The following is a 20,550-nucleotide window of genomic DNA, read 5'->3' as shown; positions in this document are numbered from 1 at the left end:
AAACGCTAGATATTTTGCAATGCTGATTTTCAATAGCTTGTGGGTCCTTTTTGAAAATTTCTCGCTCAGAAAATCGTTCTAGCGCCCTCTAGTGTTGATTAAACAGAATGCGGAAATAACAAATCTCCACGTTGCTCTATTTACGCAGTTTTCAATGACCGGGCAGTTCATCATCATTTCTATTGCTAGGACAGCTGTGCTGAACATGCTGCAGGATTATTCTTGAATCAACAGTGCAGAGCAGAGCATCGAGATGTATATTTAAATGCTGAACATGTTGTGGTGTTTGCCACATGTTAGAAATGTGTACTGCAATGCAATTGCAAATGACTGAGCCAAAAACTATCATTCATCATTTCATGACTATTGCAGGGTGAATGACCCGACTGGCTGAAATTTGAAAATACAATTGATTCCTAAGTTCCCCTTTCTGAAGTTCCATTGTCATGATTTAGCTTGGTGGTGCATGAACTCACGGTGTTTACACATACCCTTCAGTTCAGTCTCAAGCTTCGGTGAAGATATTTAGTACGTCCATGGCTATGCATGTTGAATGGCTTCTCAACACTTGAAGCAAGTTACAGTAAGTAAACAACCTAAAGAAAGTTAAATTGTTATGTATGTGTACTAACTAAGACAGCTGACCTTGGCAACAGTCAAACAGCTTCACTGGCCAGTATTTTTAGTACCTACCAACCTGTGCCAACAGCCAAATTATTACATACCGTATTTCGTCAAATAGTCGCCCCCCTCAAATAAACGCCCCCACCACTTTTTTCACCAAGATGTTTCAAAAATTCCGATATTTCCATGCTATCTTGTGTACATGTAGTAAGCTTCCCAAGTTGCTCACATGGTCGGTAATAGCAGCAATAAATGGCGAAAATCTGCATCAGAAACCCGGAAATGAACCAAAAGTCAGTGTCAAAAGTTCATAGTTCGTCATTTTAGCGTGACTTTTAAGCTTACCTAATGATTTTAACGGGAATTGTCGTGCTAAAAATGTCCTCTAATAAACGCCCCCCCTTGGGAAAATGTAACGCCCCCGGGGGCGTTTATTTGACGAAATCTGCTTTCAACTCTTGTGTTGTTGTTGTTGTTGTTGTTGTTGTTGTTGTTGTTGTTGTTGTTGTTGTTGTTGTTGTTGTTGTGTTTTGTTTTTAAATACACCTTAGTTATGGAAGTTGTGCACATCTAGGCCTACTTGTATGTATACAGTGGTATGCCACCCGTGTTATATATATGAGACAAACTCAGACAATATATTAAATGCACTCCAGCGGCTAAAAACAATAACTTAAAACCATATTAGGGTCAATACGCCTATTCTCGGTCACACGCCTATTCTCGGTCAGTTAGCGTATTGAACAACCGCTGACGATCGTTGCTTTAATTTCAGCCGTGTCTTCCGAGCTAATCATTTAGCCGCACCAGTGCTGCAGGTTTTGGTGACTTTTTAATATCACGGCAGCACAGTTCACCTCAAATGATAGATTTTGAGATGGTATGGTGACCTGAAATATCGGCATTTAAAAAAAATAATGACGTCATTTAAGAGGTGATATATTGTAATATAATCAGTAATGCGAAATTGTACATGCATTTTAAAGCTGTAATTTTAACAAGTTGATCCATCTGCATCGTAAATAACACCATAGCAAATGATTGGTGTTGTGTTTATGTAAATTCCCATAGAAACAGGGGTGTCCGAGAATAGGCATACGAATTCCGTTGGCATTCCTATTCTCGGTCAGTGTTCCCTAGTATGAGCTATGTTGACATTGTTGTTGCCATGTGTCCTAAATGTGTCGGAAAAATTGGGTCAACAATGTCACATTTCTGTCGGCAAAAATGGTTCCTGCCCTGGTCCGAGAAAGGCGCTATAACTGACTTGCGCAGATAACATACACTATCTCCTCGGGCCTACACGTGCTATTAGCGCAATTTTGTCATTACTTTATATACATGTTAGCACAAATAGCACCGCTATTTTCATGGGTGTGCTATTTGTGCAATTGACAGTGCTATTTTTTGAGGACTTAGAAAAAACCATTATTGACATTAAAAATAGCTTTAAATGTTAATATATTATTAGCACAGTTATCATGGTTATGCTATTTTTGAGTTCTCCTATTACTTGGAGGGGTGTTATTAGCGCTGTTGTGCTATTCTTATGGTTAGACCTTATATAGCGTGCTATTAGCGCTATGGTGCTATTCTTAAAATGGTTAGGCCTTATAGCGTGCTATTAGTGCTATTGTGCTCTGGAAATTGTTTTGGCCTTAGGGGCATATAGCGCGTTATTATCGCAATAATGTTATTTTTGAATTCTTGTACACTTGGAGGGGTGCTATTAGCGCTATTGTGCTATTCTTAAAATGACCTAGACCTTATAGCGTGCTATTAGCGCTATTGTGCTATTCTTCAAGGGGGCACAACACTAAATCCTTCCGTATTTAGTGTAACCTTGTATAGTTCCGGTTAAAATTAGCGCCTGAGCAAAATGTATCAGCCTCTCGTGGGTACTAAATTCAAGTGAATCGTGCTTGTTTTTATGGAAACAACAGAGTAGGACTTCAACATTGAAAATCTATTCAAAAATGTTTCAAATCGATTGTGAATTAGTGACAGGCTGTCGGAATAATATCAAGGCCGGAACTGGTAAGGAGGCGAAATTGTCGGCTGAAATTGTGAGGGCGCTGTTTAGGTGCCCGTAAGCATAAAAATTTGACTTTCATCGCTTGGATGCTAAATAAATATTGGTCAATTTGGCGCCCCTAAGGTATGTTGTCCTCCTCGTGAGTTACGCCACTGATTGATCTGCAGTGGTATTGATACCAAAATGAATTCATTTTCATCAGTAAAACGTGAGTTTTGGTGATTTGTATGTCCCCTACACCTTAATATTGTTATTATTTTATGTTGCTACACATGGAAATTAACCCTTTTTTCACATTTTATGTCTATCTACCTGACAACTAATGGTTTTAAAATTGCTTTTAAAATTGCTTTTAAAATAATTACTAGAAAGTTAGAACAACCAATTAGCTACATATTGATACCAAAATGAATTCATTTTCATCAGCAAAACTTGAGTTTTTCGTGATTTGTATGTCCCCTACCCCTTAATATTGTCATATTTTACGTTGTTAGATATGGAATATTAACATATTTCTCATATATTATGTTTAACTACCTGACAACTAATGGTTTAAATGCTTTTAAAATAATGCTAGAAAATGAGAACAATCAAATAGCTACATATTGATACCAAAATGAATTCAGTTTCATCCGCAAAACTTGAGTTTTGGTGATTTGAATGTCCCCTATCCCTTAATATTGTCATATTTTACGCTGTTAGACATGGAATATTAACATTTTCGTATATTTTATGTCTATCTAGCTGACAACTAATGGTTTAATTGCTTTTAAAATAATACTAGAAAGTTGGAACTATCACTTAGCTACATATTGTTACCAAAATTAATTCATTTTCATCAGTAAGACCTGTGTTTTGGTGATTTGTATGTCCCCTTACCCCTTAATATTGTCATATTTTACGCTTCTACACTTGAAAAATTGATATTTTTTTACATTTTTAAGTCTATACAGCTAACAAATAATGGTCATTTTGCTTTAAAAGATTACAAGAACCAAATAGCTATGTTTTGATGCCAAAATGAATAAATTATAATGAATAAACATCGAGTTATGTTGGATTGTACGCCCCTACCCCTTAATATTGTCATATTTTACACTGTTACACATTGGAAAATTAAAAAATTTTCACACTTTATGTAGACCTAATGGTTTTTCTGTTAAAAATAATACTGGAAAGTTAAAACAATCAACTAGCTACATGTTGATACCAAAATGGATTCATTATTATGAGTAAAGGTTGAGTTATGGTGGTTTTTATTTCCCCTAACCCTTAATAATACCATATTTGACATGGTTATACATGAAAAATTAACCTTTTCTCGCATTTTATGTCTATCTACCTGACAAATAATGTTTGTTTTGCTTTAAAATAATACTAAAACATTTGAACAATCAATTAGGTACATATTAATTCCAAAATGAATTCATTATCATGAGTTGAAGTTGAGTTATGATGGTTTATATTTCCCCTACCCCTTAATATTGTTACACGCGCTGCTACATGTGGAAAAGTAACTATTTTTTACATTTTCAGTCTATTTTCCTGACAAGCAGTGGTTGATCTCACCCCGCACATATAAATATTCAAAATATTACATGAATGGTAACTTACCAAACAAATTTGGTTAATGGAACTTATATAGTTCAGCTGAGTGACATATTAAGACACGTAAAACACCCCAACCCCGAACCCTATACACACCCACCCCCACCCCCACATACACACCCCACCTACCCCAAACCTACACAACACAAACCAACATGAACCCCTGTTTGTAAATACGTTCAAACGAGGACCTCGACTTTAGAAGGATCTAACCGAGGACTTTCACACCCGTTTTTAATCGACACACCATGGACCTCACGCAAACACACCAGGCAACTTACTATCCAACTGAGACCCGTCTTATACCCGCTATGGGGGACCTATCTTATATGCTATCTTATATGCATATTTGCATCATTTACGTCATCCTGGGCATAGTTTCAAAACGAGGACGTCCTCGTTTGGAGGTGTGTCCTCGTTTTACGGTGTGTATCCATATGTAGGTCCTCGTTAGACGGCATTTACAAACGCACGCAAACATGCATTTGAACCAGAACATCAATGTTTGCCTAGATATGCTTGATATTAAAAACAAAATTAAAAAATGGAGCTTAATTAATTTTGAAAATAGAAATTGGCACAATAGTAAAATTTGAAGCCAGTGCCATAAAAACACCCACCCTACGCATTGTTGTGAAAAATCTCATTTTCCACTAGTGTATGGACCGGCCACTTCTAATCATGATCTAATGAAACCTAGGTTTGCTTTCAAATAATACTAGAAAGTTAGAACAATCAATTAGCTACATAGTCATACCAAATTAAATTCATTATTATAAGTTAAAGTTGAGTTATGGGAATTTATATCTCCCCTACCCCTTAATTTTGCCCTATTTTTTGTGATTTTATGTGATTATACGTCCATATATAAAATGACCTGTAAAAAAAGTGTTGCCACAATTTGAGACCACTACCTACTTAGCAGTGATCTAGAGGGTCCATACTAACTACCTATGGTGTCAAACCTTGTATGTAGTGGGGGTAAACGAACTCCTTATTTAGGGCCTTGTGTGTTCTTGCTCCTGGACTAGTCGGGCGTGCCACGCATTCCGCTGCGCGCTCCCACAAAATAGGACCACCTCGGCCCCCGATAAGATTGTACGAAAATTTTGCCAATCAACCCTTTTGAAAGGATCGCTCCTTGTCAATATATCTGAGAATACTGCACACGTATTTTATTATGGGTTTAAGTTATCAAAACCGCATCATACCGATCAACCAGGCTTCCAAAAGAGAATGACCGAGAATAGGTATAGAAAAACTATACGGTGACCGAGAATAGGAGTTTAGTGACCGAGAATAGGAGTTGTCGCCAACTTTGACCTTTTGACCTTATACTTCCAATACCGGTTCAATGGAAGATGTCATGCAGGGTATGTTAAACGGGGTGTTGTGTGGAATGCACGTTCCCATATAGCTAACTTTAATAATCATTTACGCAAGAAATAGAGCGGGTTGTTTCTTAAGTGACCGAGAATAGGCGTATTTACCCTATAACATTTTCATACAAAATAGATTAGCATTTATTTGCCATAAAATGTTAGCTTTTACTGTCAGATATATCCCCTTTTATTTTTGAGCCGACCAACTACGGCAAAGCAAAGAAAATTGGAATTTACTACCAGCGCATATGTCGCCAATACGTACCCTTTGTTGTGTAGATCACCGTCCCGCACGCCGTGTACATACTGTGTGTTATGAACCTCGTGTATGCGTTCGACTGATAATTCCATCGTATAAAACGCTGATTCCGGCGTTTTATTCAAAGTCTCGGATTTTAACAAAACTACAGCACCTAGAGTCTTGATTTTTGCAGGGTATATTGGTTTTATAAAGTACAATATAATCGTCTAAAAATGAATTTTAAAAAAATCAGTGAGGGCGTCCTCCTCAGCAAATGTTATAATATGGCTTTAATTCTAGTATTTTGTAGTAGGCCTATGTATGGCTGTGCCTATATCAAGAACAGCGCATATGAAGTACATTGTATTATTTTATAGTACCTGGGCGTGTTAGGGTTAAGAGCTACAATTTTGAGAGTTTTACTCAATATGAGCTAAATGAACTCGGGAACATGATCCCCATTTTGGGTATTCGGAACTGCTGGAGGGCCTGAAAAAGAGACCCTTGATGGTTGTACATGCTGTACTAATCTATACAGACCTATGCAAGTGATTAGCATTTCTTTGACATTGTTCAATGCATACCGCGAGTGACCGTGGCGTTGTAGTGCAGGGCGATCTATTCAAAAATTGTATTCATCTATTGTTATGGTATAGCCTTACACCAAAGAGCTTTTAAATAGAAATATAGTCGCAATAGATTATATAATCTTTTGTTCGTTTGATGCCGATTAGGTTGCGACAGGCTATTCATAAAAGTGGTACCATTGTTTCGAATAAAGGGGTTCCACCATTAAATTGGTCACTGATCCGGCATCATATTAACGCTCTACACAACGGGCGAGTATCAATAAGTGACCACAATACAGTCATGTATAAGGGCAGTCATGTGTAAAGTGGTACCATTGTACTCACGTATCCCAAATGTGTGCTTGTGTGGGTCTGAAGTCTATCAGGAGGCTTTAGCTGTCGATGCAATCATCTTTACCACCCACCTGACGTTAGGCGTTTCATTTAAATAAATTGAATGCTCTTGCTGATCGATTACATATTAGAATGTATGAAGGCTGCCATGTCCAGTCCATACATCTATATTTAAGAAATAAAGGGTAATGCATGATCCTTTACACGAAAATAATGTGTCCGAGGCAGTAAAAACGTAAAATAAATAGATTCACCTCTGTGAGAAGTCTTGGGAGGGGAGGAGGGAGGAAGAGGGGAGGAGGGGATATGGAGAATGAGAGAGGGCTGGAGGAAGGGAGAAATAAAAAGATATAATAAAGACAAGTAGATATATAGAAATATAAGGAAAATGATGGGAATGAGAGAGGGAGGGTGAGAGGGGACAATGAGAGCGAGGTAGTGATAAAGTGTAGGCTTAGGAAAGAATAAGTACAGAGAAGGGAAAAGAAAGGAATGATGAATCATTTAATAATAATTATTAGGCCTATATAATAACTAAACACATAACAGCACTGGGCAGCCATTCGATGATGTCAATGCCTTCATTCGTTATGTAATTAAAACGCCCAGTCAGATGTATTTCACACCTACCAAACACAACTCACCCAATTTTGCAAACTGGACGTTCAATGTACACTCTCATGAATATTGATTGGCAACATTTTCCAATATGTCAGCGCTCTAATCGGAAACAATAGAACAATAGACCCTGCAGAGCGTTGCCTTAAGCGCTCCACAGACTCCAGTATTAGGCGTACAATATTGTATGTAATATATATCGTTATTTAATCTATTGCCATTCTATTTCCAGTAATGTTTAAGTTCTAACGAATGTTTGATGACGAAAAATCGATAATATGTTACATGTAATATCTCGCAGAAATATATTATCGATTTTTCGTCATCAAACATTCGTTAGAACTTAAACATTGCTGGAAATAGAATGGCAAATAGATTAAATAACGTATTATGTTACATACAATATTTTACGTACAATAAAAAGTCTGAATACTGCTTTACACCACTTCCAACCTTGAATAGGAAGTACTTTTTGGGTCAATAACTTTTTCAATTTTTGTAGAAAAAATTGTGTTTTTTCCTGTAGGCCTACGTAGATTCCTATCTGCAAATTCAACCAGGTACCCAAGTACATAATTACCTGTTAGGTGAGAGCCTTAATATTAAATTGCAAATGTTCACATAACCTAGCTGGCTATTAAAAGCAGGGTCAGAATTTTGCAGAATCGATTCTCTGATTCACGCCGAAATTCTGACCCTGCTAAAGATGAAATTTTAGTAAGTGTTTTGTTGGTAAATAAACACCAAAGTAGAATAATGCGAAGTACTAAAGTAGTTCTTTAATTAAATTTTAATTAAAATACCATACTTTTGTAAATTGCATGATAGAATATTGGAAACTGTAGCAAATTGGTTTCCAGTGTGAAAACATTCCAGCTTGTAACTTGCCTGGCTTTTGCTAATAATATTAATATGCTGGCAAAGATAATCCAGCTTTGTTCCATATGGCTGTAAAAACACTGTATTTTTAGATTACAAAATATAATATTAAAATGACAATGTGTATTATAATGCCTGTACTCGCTCATCACCCCACATTGAAATGAAATACAAGCTATTTAGCAACAGATGGTGGTATTGCCACAATACTAGAAACCTGAAAATATTTTGTCTTTGATAAATTTCACAGCTTGCAAACTAAAAGCCTTTTGTAGATCTATTCAACCGTAAAATTTATCACAGTTTATTTCACCTCTTGAGCGAATTTAAGAAAATAAATGAAGCAAAGAATCCATGTTGTAACAATTTTGAAAATCATAATGGAATGAAACATAAAATGCTTATTCAAAAATGATCAATATTTTAAACATGATTGCAAGGGATGCCTTAAACTCTATTTGGCAATAATCACAAGTTTGTATTTTTTCCCAATTTTCTAATCTTTTTCGTTTTATTTTTCACACTTTATTTTGGAAATTGGTTTTCCTTATTTTGGTGACAATGCCCATATGAAATAGGTGCAGCAGCTTAGATTCATTCTCAGCAAAATAGACACAGGTGAAATTTCAAAATTTATCAACGTTGTTATCCCGGGTTGTTATCTTTTATCACCTTTTAATGAAATAGAATTTATAAAATTGAATGGTAGTTACCATGGTAATGGTCATCATGTTCATTGGATTCTGTAATTTGTATCCATCTACATCCGGATCCAAGCAGTGAAATTGTCTGTGCTGCAGCTAACTTAGGTACTTGCTTTTATCATGTCTCTCAAATTTGTGCTGTTTTTAGTTTCACTTTGAAAACATGATACTCTTTTGGCTATCATTATCAATTGTGTTTCATAACATCATATTAACATGACTGTTTGACATGAATTAGAAAATTGCCATATGTGGTGGTGACATTATAAACAGAACTATCATGGTAGACTAGTGCAAGCTGGTGTTTTTATTACAGTGGTTGTGCAGTTTTAAGGCCACATCAGATCCATTTAAAGATTCAGATTTAATTTATTTCAATTCATGACCCGTAGGCCAAATTGGGCTATTCCAGATAATAAAAGACCCCCCCATAGAGGGCAAATGTTATTTTGAAAAAAATCTGGAATTAAATTACAAGACATAAAAAACATAAAATTTTACAATTTCCATTTTAACTATAATCTTTCATAGATATTGATTTTGGATAGTGGACACACCCTGGTTAATTACAGTGAAATCATATAGAACAAGTCACCAATTGTTTACTAATCAATGATTCAATAATTAAATTTGTTCACAACTAGCTTCAGGAAAATTATGTTCTCTCCATCATTTCTTTTTATTGTTTTTTGTTTTTACATTAAGTCATTGTAATTAACGTAATGTTTTACCGTCACAAAGTACTGGTAACAAATTTGGGATACAATTTGGAAGAGTTGAAACAGAGACACAAAAAACCAGACAAACTCATAAGGTGGGAAAACGGTATTTTAAAAGATTCTTGAAGAAAAACAAATTGTCACCACAAAGTGGACCATTTTGTACATTGCTAATTTAACGTTCACTCGACTCAGCTCACCCCCTCACACTCATGCACAGTGGCTCCAGACCCAGTCCCAGGGGGCCTAGGAGCCAGGCACCCCCAATCAGTTTAGTGGGCTCAAGTACCCAAGGGCCCTCAATAAGGTAAAATTCAAAATTTAAGGTATGATTCATAATTTAAGGTACAATTTATAAAATGCATGCATTTATTAGCTTCTGTACAATCGACACCCCTCCCACACCCACCCCTCCTTTCGTGCCTCAGAGAAGGCACCAACCCCTCCTTTCGTGCCTCAGAGAAGGCACCAACCCCTCCTTTCGTGCCTCAGAGAAGGCCTCATAATTGATACCACCCCATATTACAAATCTTCTGGAGCCTCTGATGCGTGAAATTGAATCTTAGATGTAAAAGTAATAATATTGCATGCAACAATATTTTATTATAAAAACAAAACTGTAGGCTTGTTCGACAATTACTTGTAAAATAATTTAAATAAGTACTTTCGAATGTAAACTTACAAATAATAACCGTCTAAACGCGACGGATATAATATGTAGCTACATACAAGTTTCTTTCGATAATTTTACATGAAAGATATCTTACATGTAGTGTGGAGACACACTTGCAACCCTGGGGTTGGGCACTACAAATTAGTACAATATGAAATGGATATGGGCTGGCACTTTCCCAGTAAGGGGCATTCGGTGAGAGCAAAATGTAAAAAATAATGGGGTCATTAGGTGAGAGCATGGTTTTTGGCATTCGGTGACAGCAAAATGTAAAAAATATGGGGTCCATTTTTTAAATGGAACCTTCTAGTTCTAAATGGCTTCAAATTTCTCTTTTTTTTTTTTCTTCAAAATAGTAACAAAATCAGTGATAAATGAAAGTTGCAATTCAAATTGAAAAATAAGGGTCGAAACTTTCAAAGTACTTTCAAAAGTAGGCAACACACCTACTGTGATTTTAAGCAGTATTTTGCTGCAGTTGAGCAAATGAGTCATATGGTGAGAGTACGGTATGTAATTTAATGTATAGGTCTACTATTATTAATGTCTCTGATTTCGCGAGTCCTACAACTGCTTCGCAATCTATATAGGACCTACTCATTTTGTACCACAGATACTGACACACCATATGTTTGAACTAGCATTAAGATTTAATCGCAAGAAATTGGCCATTTGACACAGATTCTGATTTTGATCCTCTTATCATTGTAGGTAAATGGCATGGAACATTTCTTGAGTGCACAAAAGCAAAACAAAGTCCATGACAAAATGTGACAATCAAAAAGAGGAAGTTGCTTGAAGAAAATCAATAAGTTGGTAGACCTGTACCTGTACACCTAGTCAAGTAAATGATTTGGTTTCAGTCAGATAAAATTATAGTCCATCCAACCATAGACTGTAAAAAGAAATGATCCAACCAAGCCTGAGATCATTTGCTTGAATGGATAGTGTTGTGATATTGAGGTTGATGTGTTTTTGCCTATTTGTCGAGACCTACAATTTATTGTCAGTTACTCTTCCTTTGGACAGTTATCATTGGGGTTATCATAGCTGTAATGGGTCTAGAATCCAGAATATTCTCCAACTACTACAAGTTCATATCTTTTTGAACCATCCATCTTGTGATTTCGGCATCTATGCAAAGGCTATTTAAAATCGATCTGGATGATCAGCAAGAGATGAGGTCTATGCATTCCAATGCCAAATTGCTGACCAGATTTTGAAGAGTCAAATTTTCTTGGTGAACCTATGGATAATGAATCCGCAGCCATTAAATTGTGCTTGCCCAACACAGGGGTGTCTGTCTGAGGGGGATGCGCCCCCCCCCCACATTACTTGACTTATCTGCACAAGATGACGCATTGCAGTGGCGTAACTAGGGTTGGTAGCACCCGGGGCAAGACACAAAATTGGCGCCTACCCTCCCCCCCTGAAAATATCTTTGATGCCGGCAGTGGCTCCCAGGGCTAAGGATACCCCCACCACCAATGCTTGAAACAATTCTGTGTGGAGCACGCAAAATTTTGGACAAATTTAAGGCCTACCACTAATTAATTTTGGTTACTGGAAGTTGAATAATGTTCTTTCAATTGATTTTGTGCTGAAATGGGCGTGAAGCGCATGAAAATGTTGACTTTCATCGCTTGGAGGGGCGCAGAATCGATGCTGAATTGGTCAATTTGGCGCCCCCTAAGGGTGGCACCCGGGGCATGTTGCCCCACCCCCCCTGCCCCTAGTTATGCCACTGGGATGTTGTGGCCCTTTTCCCCCTGCTGAGTAAGCCTCCACCATTCAATTCTGTCTGCTGCTTGTGTCTATCTTCTTGTGGGTTCATTCCCAGGTCTCTCTGAATTTGGTCCTTCCATCTGGTTGGTGGACAACCTGGTGGTCTTTTCTTGCTGAAGTCATTAATGTAGGCTTGGTGGGGGAAGCCGATGATGAGACATCCGGAAGATATGCCCAGCCCATTTCAAACGTCTCCAGCAAATATCATAGTTGATTGAGCTAGTGATGTTGAGACTCTTGTCTGATGGAATTGTTGCGGATTTTGTCAAGTAAGGAAACTCCAAGCATTGCCGTAAGGCATTGCATTTCATAAACATCCAGTCTGTGTCAATCGGATTCACGTAACACCCACATTAAACTTATGCATAATGAAGGCCCAATTGAAGCCATTTGGTGCACCATTTTGACACGATTGGGAACAATTTTAATTGGGAAAAGTTAGAAAATTGTTGAAATGCATGAATCCCCGAAGAAAGCCAATTGTGAAGTGAACCATTTTACACTATCATTGTAAAAATTATTGCTTTTAAATAAAGTGTCCAGGTGAGAAAACAGGGACTTGTTTATCCATACGCAGGGGATATTCCTCCCGAGAAGTTGGGAAAGTGAAGGCCTTATTGAAGCCATTTGGTTCACTTTTGTACACTCTTTTTTGTATTATACATGTAGTTTTTGCATCACAAAAAGGCATGATGTCCAGTACAGAAGCCAAAATGGTCATTTTTTAACATCCATTCCATACACAGGGAGTATATTATGAGGAGATATGCCCTCTGAAGTGAAAAACATTTGAAAATGAACACTCAATTGATGCTATTTGGTGCACAATTGGTGCTATTTGGTGAACAATATGTACTATATCGTTATTAAATGCTATAAAGAAACAAGTGTACGGATACCCGAATCACAAGCCAAATGGCACCTTGACAGCCAGAGTTGTAACATTACCTAGCTGACTTGGCCCTGCAGCTGCCAATAAGAACCAAAAAATAGATTAGTATTTCTTTTTCATAAAATGTTAGCTTTTACTGACAGATATATCCCCTTTTTATTTTGAGCCGAACAACTAAGGTAAAGCAAAGAAAATTGGAATTTATCAGCGCAGATGTCGCCAATGTGTGTCACTCCGCCATGTCGGTCATGCTACGACATGATCCAATAATGTGTGTATGAAGTACATTCCGCACGCCATGTACTTAAAGTCATAATGTACGATCTTTTTTCAGAATTTACCTTTATTTTTTCAAAACCGATTTTTTGGCATATTTGTAATACTTACACATGTTCTAACTTCAATCTATGAGCAAACTGTCAAATTCGTCCTATTTGTAGTAAAGCGGGACGCTTTTCTGTTTGTCCGACATACAGTCATAATTTTTTTAGATTATGACTTTATGTCGGCCACGATCGCAAACCGTAGTCTCGTACAAAACTAGCTTAGTTACGCTCCCTCCACATGTGGAGGAGCGTAACTCAAATTGGTAGCGTAGGAGACTAACTCTGAGGCCGCACTTCGCTGTCGTAATTCAAATAGTGCGAGATGTTTTGAGTGATAGAGGTGAAGTTTATGTTGTTGTTTCTTTGCAAATTCCCAATGTTTTTCGCGTCCAAATGTATTGGGAACTTTCATAATGATTGCATATTATCATTTTAGAAGAAAAAAAGAAAAATCTAAAAATTTAAAAAGATCGTACATTAAGGCTTTAATGTGTTATGAACATCGCATACATGTTTTACTAATTTCATTGCAATAATTAAATGACGGTTCCTGCGCTTTATTCAAAATCTTGGATTTTGACAAAACTACAGGACCTAAAGTCTTGAATTTTGCAGGGTATATTAGTATCGTGTAAAAAACAGAATTTTGAAAAATGTTGAGGGCCTCCTCCATAGTAAATGTTACAATTATGGCTTTTAATTCTTCCATTTCTCTTCTCATTTACACTCTTTTCTCCTTTCCCTTTGTTAAATTGTAACACTTTTGGTTGGTTAACTGTTTTCTTCACAGGGTGTTAGTCAAAACAGTTTCAAAGAAATCAAATTAGGTTTCTAGCAGGCTGCTTTTAATTAATATGGGACACTCTGAAATGAAAAATTTAGTTGTATTCTCCTAATAATGAGAATAAGCATATTTTTGTTTGTCTTGATGTTTGTTTTGATGTTTGTATAAGAAACTATGAGATGCAAGGTTGAAAGCATGCATTTTATACATAAAACATTTGTATCACAAATTGAGAATAGGTGTACTGTGAACAGTTCCATTTTTTTGCCCCTTTTATCATATCTTCATTCTTTTTGTGCAGGTGTGATTCCTGACAAGAACCAAACTAAATGAGAGCTCAAAGAAGACAATAGCAAAAGCAAATAGCAGCCCCAAGACCGAAGAAAGAGAACAAAAACAGAGAGCGGCAGTAAGAGCAAACACAAGACTACAAGCAAAGAACAAAACCAAAGAAAAAAATCAAGCAAAGAACAAAGTCAAGCAAAAGGAAAAAGAAAACCAAGATAGAGCAACAGTGGTTAGCAGTGGTATTTTACTAGTATTGTTCACATTGCTCTGAGTGCACACCTATTCTGAGGGTATCACAGCTCCGCAATTAGTTTCTTGACAACTTCCAGCAGTACTGGTTGAAACAACTGGACCAAAGTATTATTACATCAAGTAAGAGTGCTAAAATAACATTCAATCCAAGTTTGCCACATCAGCAGCCATCATGCCACGAACAGAACGAGTCAACGTGCCAAGAACTTTAGCCTTTGTTGGATTTTTTTACTTCATCTATTCTGCTGGTAAAGCTTGTTTATTTCCATTTTTAACCATCTATTTCCGTCATCTTGGCTTGACCGCCACTCAGACAGGTGTCATCCTTGGGGTCAAGCCATTTGCAGCATTGCTGGCAACACCATTTTGGATTCATTGCGCTATAAGACATAACAAGAGACGAGTGATCTTGATGACGGCCATCTTGACGATGATTGGGGCAAATCTTGGTCTTACTCTGATCCCACCTCTTAACCATGATACATCACTTGAATTCTGCCAGAGCAGCAATCACAAGCTTACCAACAACAGTCATAAGCAAAATTATGTTATAAGTCCTTTATTCAACAAACTTGAACACTATGTCTTCCATACCAATTTAAATGACGGCACTCCAACTCCAGATGTAACAGCTCTCCCAGCAACTCCCACAGAGCTCTATGTAACAAGCTCAACCAAAGATAATATAGATGATGGCACCCCAATTCCAGATGTACATGTAGCTTCCCCAGCAACTCCCTCAGAGCTCTATATAATCAACTCAACCAACAATAATATTGTGCCTGCCGTATCTAAAAGAGATTTAACAGATGTAGTCACTGTGCATGACACCTTCACAACTCGTGAGGTGCGCTCTAATGTTAAGTCTTCCAACAATGAGGAAACTAATGGACATAGTGTAGAAAAGGACAATGGTCATATTGGTGCTCAAAATCAACCTCATCATAATGACTTTAACTCAAATGATGAGAATATTAATGAACAAAACAATGACAGATGGGATGCTGACAAATACAAAAATGATGCTGTGCATTCTGAGGATGAAAGTGGTGATAGTATGAGTAATGATGATTATGAGAAGGCAATGAAATACCTTGGTCAGTTACTTGGGAAGTTAGAAGATAATACGGACACTGTGAACAATGTACAGGAGGAATATCAGGGATATAAATCAAAGCGACATTCTTTGATGGATGAGAATTTTGAGGAGAACAAAACTCAAGAGGATGATGGTAATCGAGGTAATCAAAGTAATGAGTCTCCTGATAATACTAAGGAAACAGAGGTATTTAAAGAGGAGACTATTCGTCAGGTAGAGTATATCACATACATGACCGTCCTTGTAATTGTTATTCTAGGTGAAATTCTGGCTTCTCCGGCAGACAAAATTTGCGACGATGCCCTCTATGAAACATTAGATCATATTGATGAAGTTGACAAATATGGCGCCATCACTTTGTGAGTCTCATCGGTATGGGCATCGGAGCAGTTGCCGTGTCCGTTGTTGTGCATTTTTCAGACTGCGAGATATTTTTTGATGCAGACCGTATTATGATTCATTTTTATGCATTTGCCGTCTTATGTGGTATAGCATTCTTGCTAGCATTTTGTTACCCAATGCAAGATTCTGGCAAAACTCTTAAATACGATAAACTCTTTCGTGGCTTGGTGCTCCTGCTGTCAGATTTCAACAATATTATGGTTGTCATTACTTTACTCTTAGTAGGTTTTTTGTCAGCAAGTATTCAGAACTTTATGTTTTGGGCCATTCAAGATCTAGGTGGTTCTGAGATAGTCATGGGGCTTACTGTAGCAGCTTCAGCTGTTGCTGAAATGCCAACACTGTGTGCTTCTGGACTGCTAACAAAGAAAGTTGGGCACATGGGTGTTTTTGGATTAGCGTCACTCGCCCTCTCTGCACGTCTCTTGTATTTCTCGTATCTGTGGAACCCATGGGCAGCTATCCCTATAGAGATTCTAAACATATTTTGTAAAGGTGCAATGTGGGAGTCCGCCATGATGTATGCGGAACACGCTGCACCTCCCGGAATGCAGCGGATAATGCAAGTCGTCATGGTGGTGTTATACTATGGAATTGGATCCTCCAATGGAAGTGTGATATCGGGAGTAATATATGATCATCATGGAAGACAAACCATGTTCCTTTGTTTCTCAATTGTAGCATTGTTTTGGTCTGCAGTACTAATTATAGTCGCATTGTGTGTGCCCAAGAAGAGAAAACTACATTATTCAAAGATTTTACGGGATGAGGAGGACAATAACAATGACGATGATGATATATTTGAATCATCTGATGATGCAGAGGACTGGCTGGTAAATGCACTCAAGAAGGATACGTTTTAAGACCAATAATAAGCTGTTAATTTACATTTTCAAAATAAGCAGTATGGTCTCTACCAATATGTGCTTTACATTGTGCCAAACTGCCAATGCGTCTGTTGCACTATGAGTAATAAAATTACTAATCGCAAACTATAACAGCTGGTGACAGGAGACAATAATTATGATGCAAACAAGCAAAATGAGTAGTTTTATCGCATAAAATCAGTTATCTGTGTAGAGATGCATTTGTAGGATAAGTGATGCTGTGTCAGCCAAATCCAATATAAAATTTCTAATATTATTCTAAGTTTTCACCATCTTGTCTGATGGCTTGATCACAGATGTGGGTTTGGAGACAAATTATTTTCACATCGCTGAAAACAATGAAAAATGTGACCACTTTGTTTGGTTTATAACTCAAAATTAGCAAAAAATTACTCATTTGCTAATTGCATCTTGGATCTCTGCACAAAAATTATATTAAAGACCCATTCAGTGATCCCAGCACAAGTGTCAAAAAAATTGTTTATAAATTGCTTAAAAGTGAAGGATTAGTCTTTGTGGTATTTTGAATTGAAAAATTTGGCAAAAACCAAAGAAAACGGCAGTATTGACAAACTTGAAGCCCCATTCAAATACATGTAGCTACTTTATATACTGACAGTATATGAATTACAGATTACATGCAAATACTTCATTTTGTCTTTGCTTGAAAATGATACAGAATGTGGAGATTGGTGAGAAAAACTCACCTGCCAATTTTCAATTTTTTCCAAAAGAGCGTTTTTGACTTTTGTAATTTTTTGTGATTGGAAAACCCCATAGACTTTACACACGGCATGTTTTTGGCATGTTGCCAAGTTCTTCAAATCAGCTTAATTTTTGAAAACAAGTAATTTGTTTAAATGTGATTTTCTCTTCTTTATACCCACTGCATAAATCTGGTTTTAAATTTATTTTATTGCAAAATGCTACTTAATAAAGGACAGCAATTTTTTCCAAGATATTGGCCTTAACAAAGGAGATATAAAATGGTAATGTTAGTACTTTTTTCAATTTTCTTGACTTTTCTAGAAACACTAAATTACCTAAATTCTAGAATTTTTTTGGAGCTAACTATAGGTCCAATTTCAACAAACAAGGTGTCATATGAAAGGTAATCAAATTTAAAAAATTCTCTCGCCAGCTTTTTTTTAATTAAGTGTTTCTATTTTAAGTTATAGGTGTTTCTAAATTTCCCTAAAATCTAAAATTTAAAAATTAATTTTCTAAAAAATTAAACACTTTATCCAAAAAAGCTGGCGGGAGAATTTAGATATTAAGCTTATACACCATCCCTGAAAGTTTGGAAACCATAGCACACTCCATGTTGGCAAAAAAAATTATAATGTGGAAAAAATTAGGTAATTTTCAAAAAATAAAGAAATACATAAGAAATGGTAAAATTTTTATGAAACTCTAAAAATAGGTGAAGTGAAGACTTATCTTTAGTTTGTTTTAAGTTTTAAATTAATACACAATTCCAATTTGCTATTGTGGCTATTTTGCTGCAAGCTTGATTAGCCGTTCATACTACCTTAAATACATATGGCTTTCGGCTGAGCCACTAGCAGACTATTTTAGCACATATGACAATGACAAAGGTACCAAAATCTGAATTTTGATGATTTTTATGATCGTCCGGATTAGCAAATCACTGAATGGGCCTCTAAGCAGGCACCCAGGATTTTTTACCCCATTGTTGCCCAGATTTGGCTCCTTGTGTGTCTATTTTACACTACGGACCAGAAACAACTATAGGACCAGGAGCTGATTATTGAGACAATTGAGTCCAGGCATACTTTTAAAATATAAGGCCTGTCTCTGCAGTAGAAAATTAAGTTTCCCAGACTAATAGTCTTGCAGAGCGAAAGTGTTACTCCGATCATAGACCCTTGAAAACAAGATGGTCGATGACCTGATGCAAAAAGTAGAGAAGTGCTTATGTGTGAAGGACATTACAATGTTATGTAAAATTGTAAATACTGATAATGATCAGTCTGTGTGAAACATGCTCCTTTTGTTTTCTTGTTGATTGATTTTCATGTCTTTATATAAATTTTTTCAGTAGGTATGTCTGAAGAGGATATTCGCTGCCATAGTGCACATTAGTAATCGTTGGTTACTGGTTCAAGCCTGGTTCAAGCCATAATTTGTTCCAAATTATGGTATGCCAACGGCTTTGTGTTGTGATCATTTTGATCAGTGGTTCGTAATAAAGAAAGCATGAGCCAGTTGACCTAGCAATGGTTATATTCTAATGTGCACTATACCAGTGAACTGTACTCATAGGATATCATTTCTTTATTTCTTACCAAAGGTTTGTAAAGAACACCAATCAAGTACTGAAATGTTTTGTAGATTGTTAACTTGGTACAGTTTATGGTTTGTTTGTGTATAACAGCATGTGGGGGTGTGTTTGTGTGTGTTTTAAAAAGACTTGCTTCAAATGTGTAGTGTACTGTACACAAATGAAATCTTGATTTAACTGGGTTGCTATCGGCTTCAGTACAGTACCAAAAGTATATAGTAGTAGTACATGTATAAATTTGACTTTGCCAATGTCACCATTTTCATGTGTTATGGATAATCTATTATGGATGAAAGTGAATAGATGTAATTTAAGTGATTGAAGTTGATTCATGTAACTCAATGGTGAAAATAAGTGGGAGCTAGGAACCATTGCAAACATGAAACAGCTCCTAGATTCTGTCCACCAGCCTGAACCAGTAGATACTTTTTGGCAGAAAAGTGGCTCCTGAAGACCTGTTAACCTCCATAATTAGCATTCATGATTTCAACACCTTCAAATTATGAAAGATAAAATAAAACGGTGCCCATTTAAAACTTAACTTTCCCCTTAATAAATTTGAGTAATGTTGTCAGTTTGGATTCTATATTCACAAGCACAAATATTCAATGAACATCGTCACCCTCCCATTGTTAGTTTTAATAAAATTTTAATTCCTGGTACTTTATGTCAAAGTTTTAGCTTGATACTAAATATTTTTCTAAAAATTGGGACAAATACTAATTCTAAATAGGTACTTTTGTGGAATGGTATCGCCCAATCACAGACCCTAGAGTCTCTAGAGGGTCTGTGGCCCAATGAAGGGGTGTAGGTTTTTAGAAATGATAGATAATAGATATGTTTGATAATGACCATGTGGCGAATTGATTTGATTTGTAAAAAAGAGACAACTGATTCCAATTTTGTTCCATGAATGTTTGCCCCAGTTTAATTTTCTTCCAGAAATCAACTCAACATTTTAGGTGTATACCCCCATTTAAAATGATAATTGACTCTCGTGCATATTATGGGAAATAATTCTCAGCTGCTGTTTATATGATGTGTGCTACATTCGATAAGTTTGAATTAGTCTGACTCCAGATTCACATGAAATGGCTGTGAACCAAGGGCCACTTTGGGAAAAA

The 20,550-nt window shown here is 36.6% G+C and overlaps 1 protein-coding gene across 1 annotated transcript; it reads left to right on the top strand.

Moving 5' to 3' along the window:
- The first annotated feature begins 123 nt into the window (after positions 1–123).
- Positions 124–17,763, top strand: LOC140151765 (major facilitator superfamily domain-containing protein 6-like protein B). The gene is given in 3 exon segments (XM_072174104.1): positions 124–583; positions 14,495–16,190; positions 16,193–17,763. Coding segments are annotated over 2 exon segments (2,190 nt in total). The 5' UTR covers positions 124–583; positions 14,495–14,905; the 3' UTR covers positions 17,098–17,763.
- The last annotated feature ends 2,787 nt before the right edge of the window (positions 17,764–20,550 follow it).

The sequence above is a fragment of the Amphiura filiformis genome, chromosome 1, assembly GCF_039555335.1.
Source record: "Amphiura filiformis chromosome 1, Afil_fr2py, whole genome shotgun sequence".
Lineage (NCBI taxonomy): Eukaryota > Metazoa > Echinodermata > Ophiuroidea > Amphilepidida > Amphiuridae > Amphiura > Amphiura filiformis.
The sequence above is the reverse complement of the archived record's forward strand: the minus strand, read 5'-3'. Positions and strand labels throughout refer to the sequence as shown.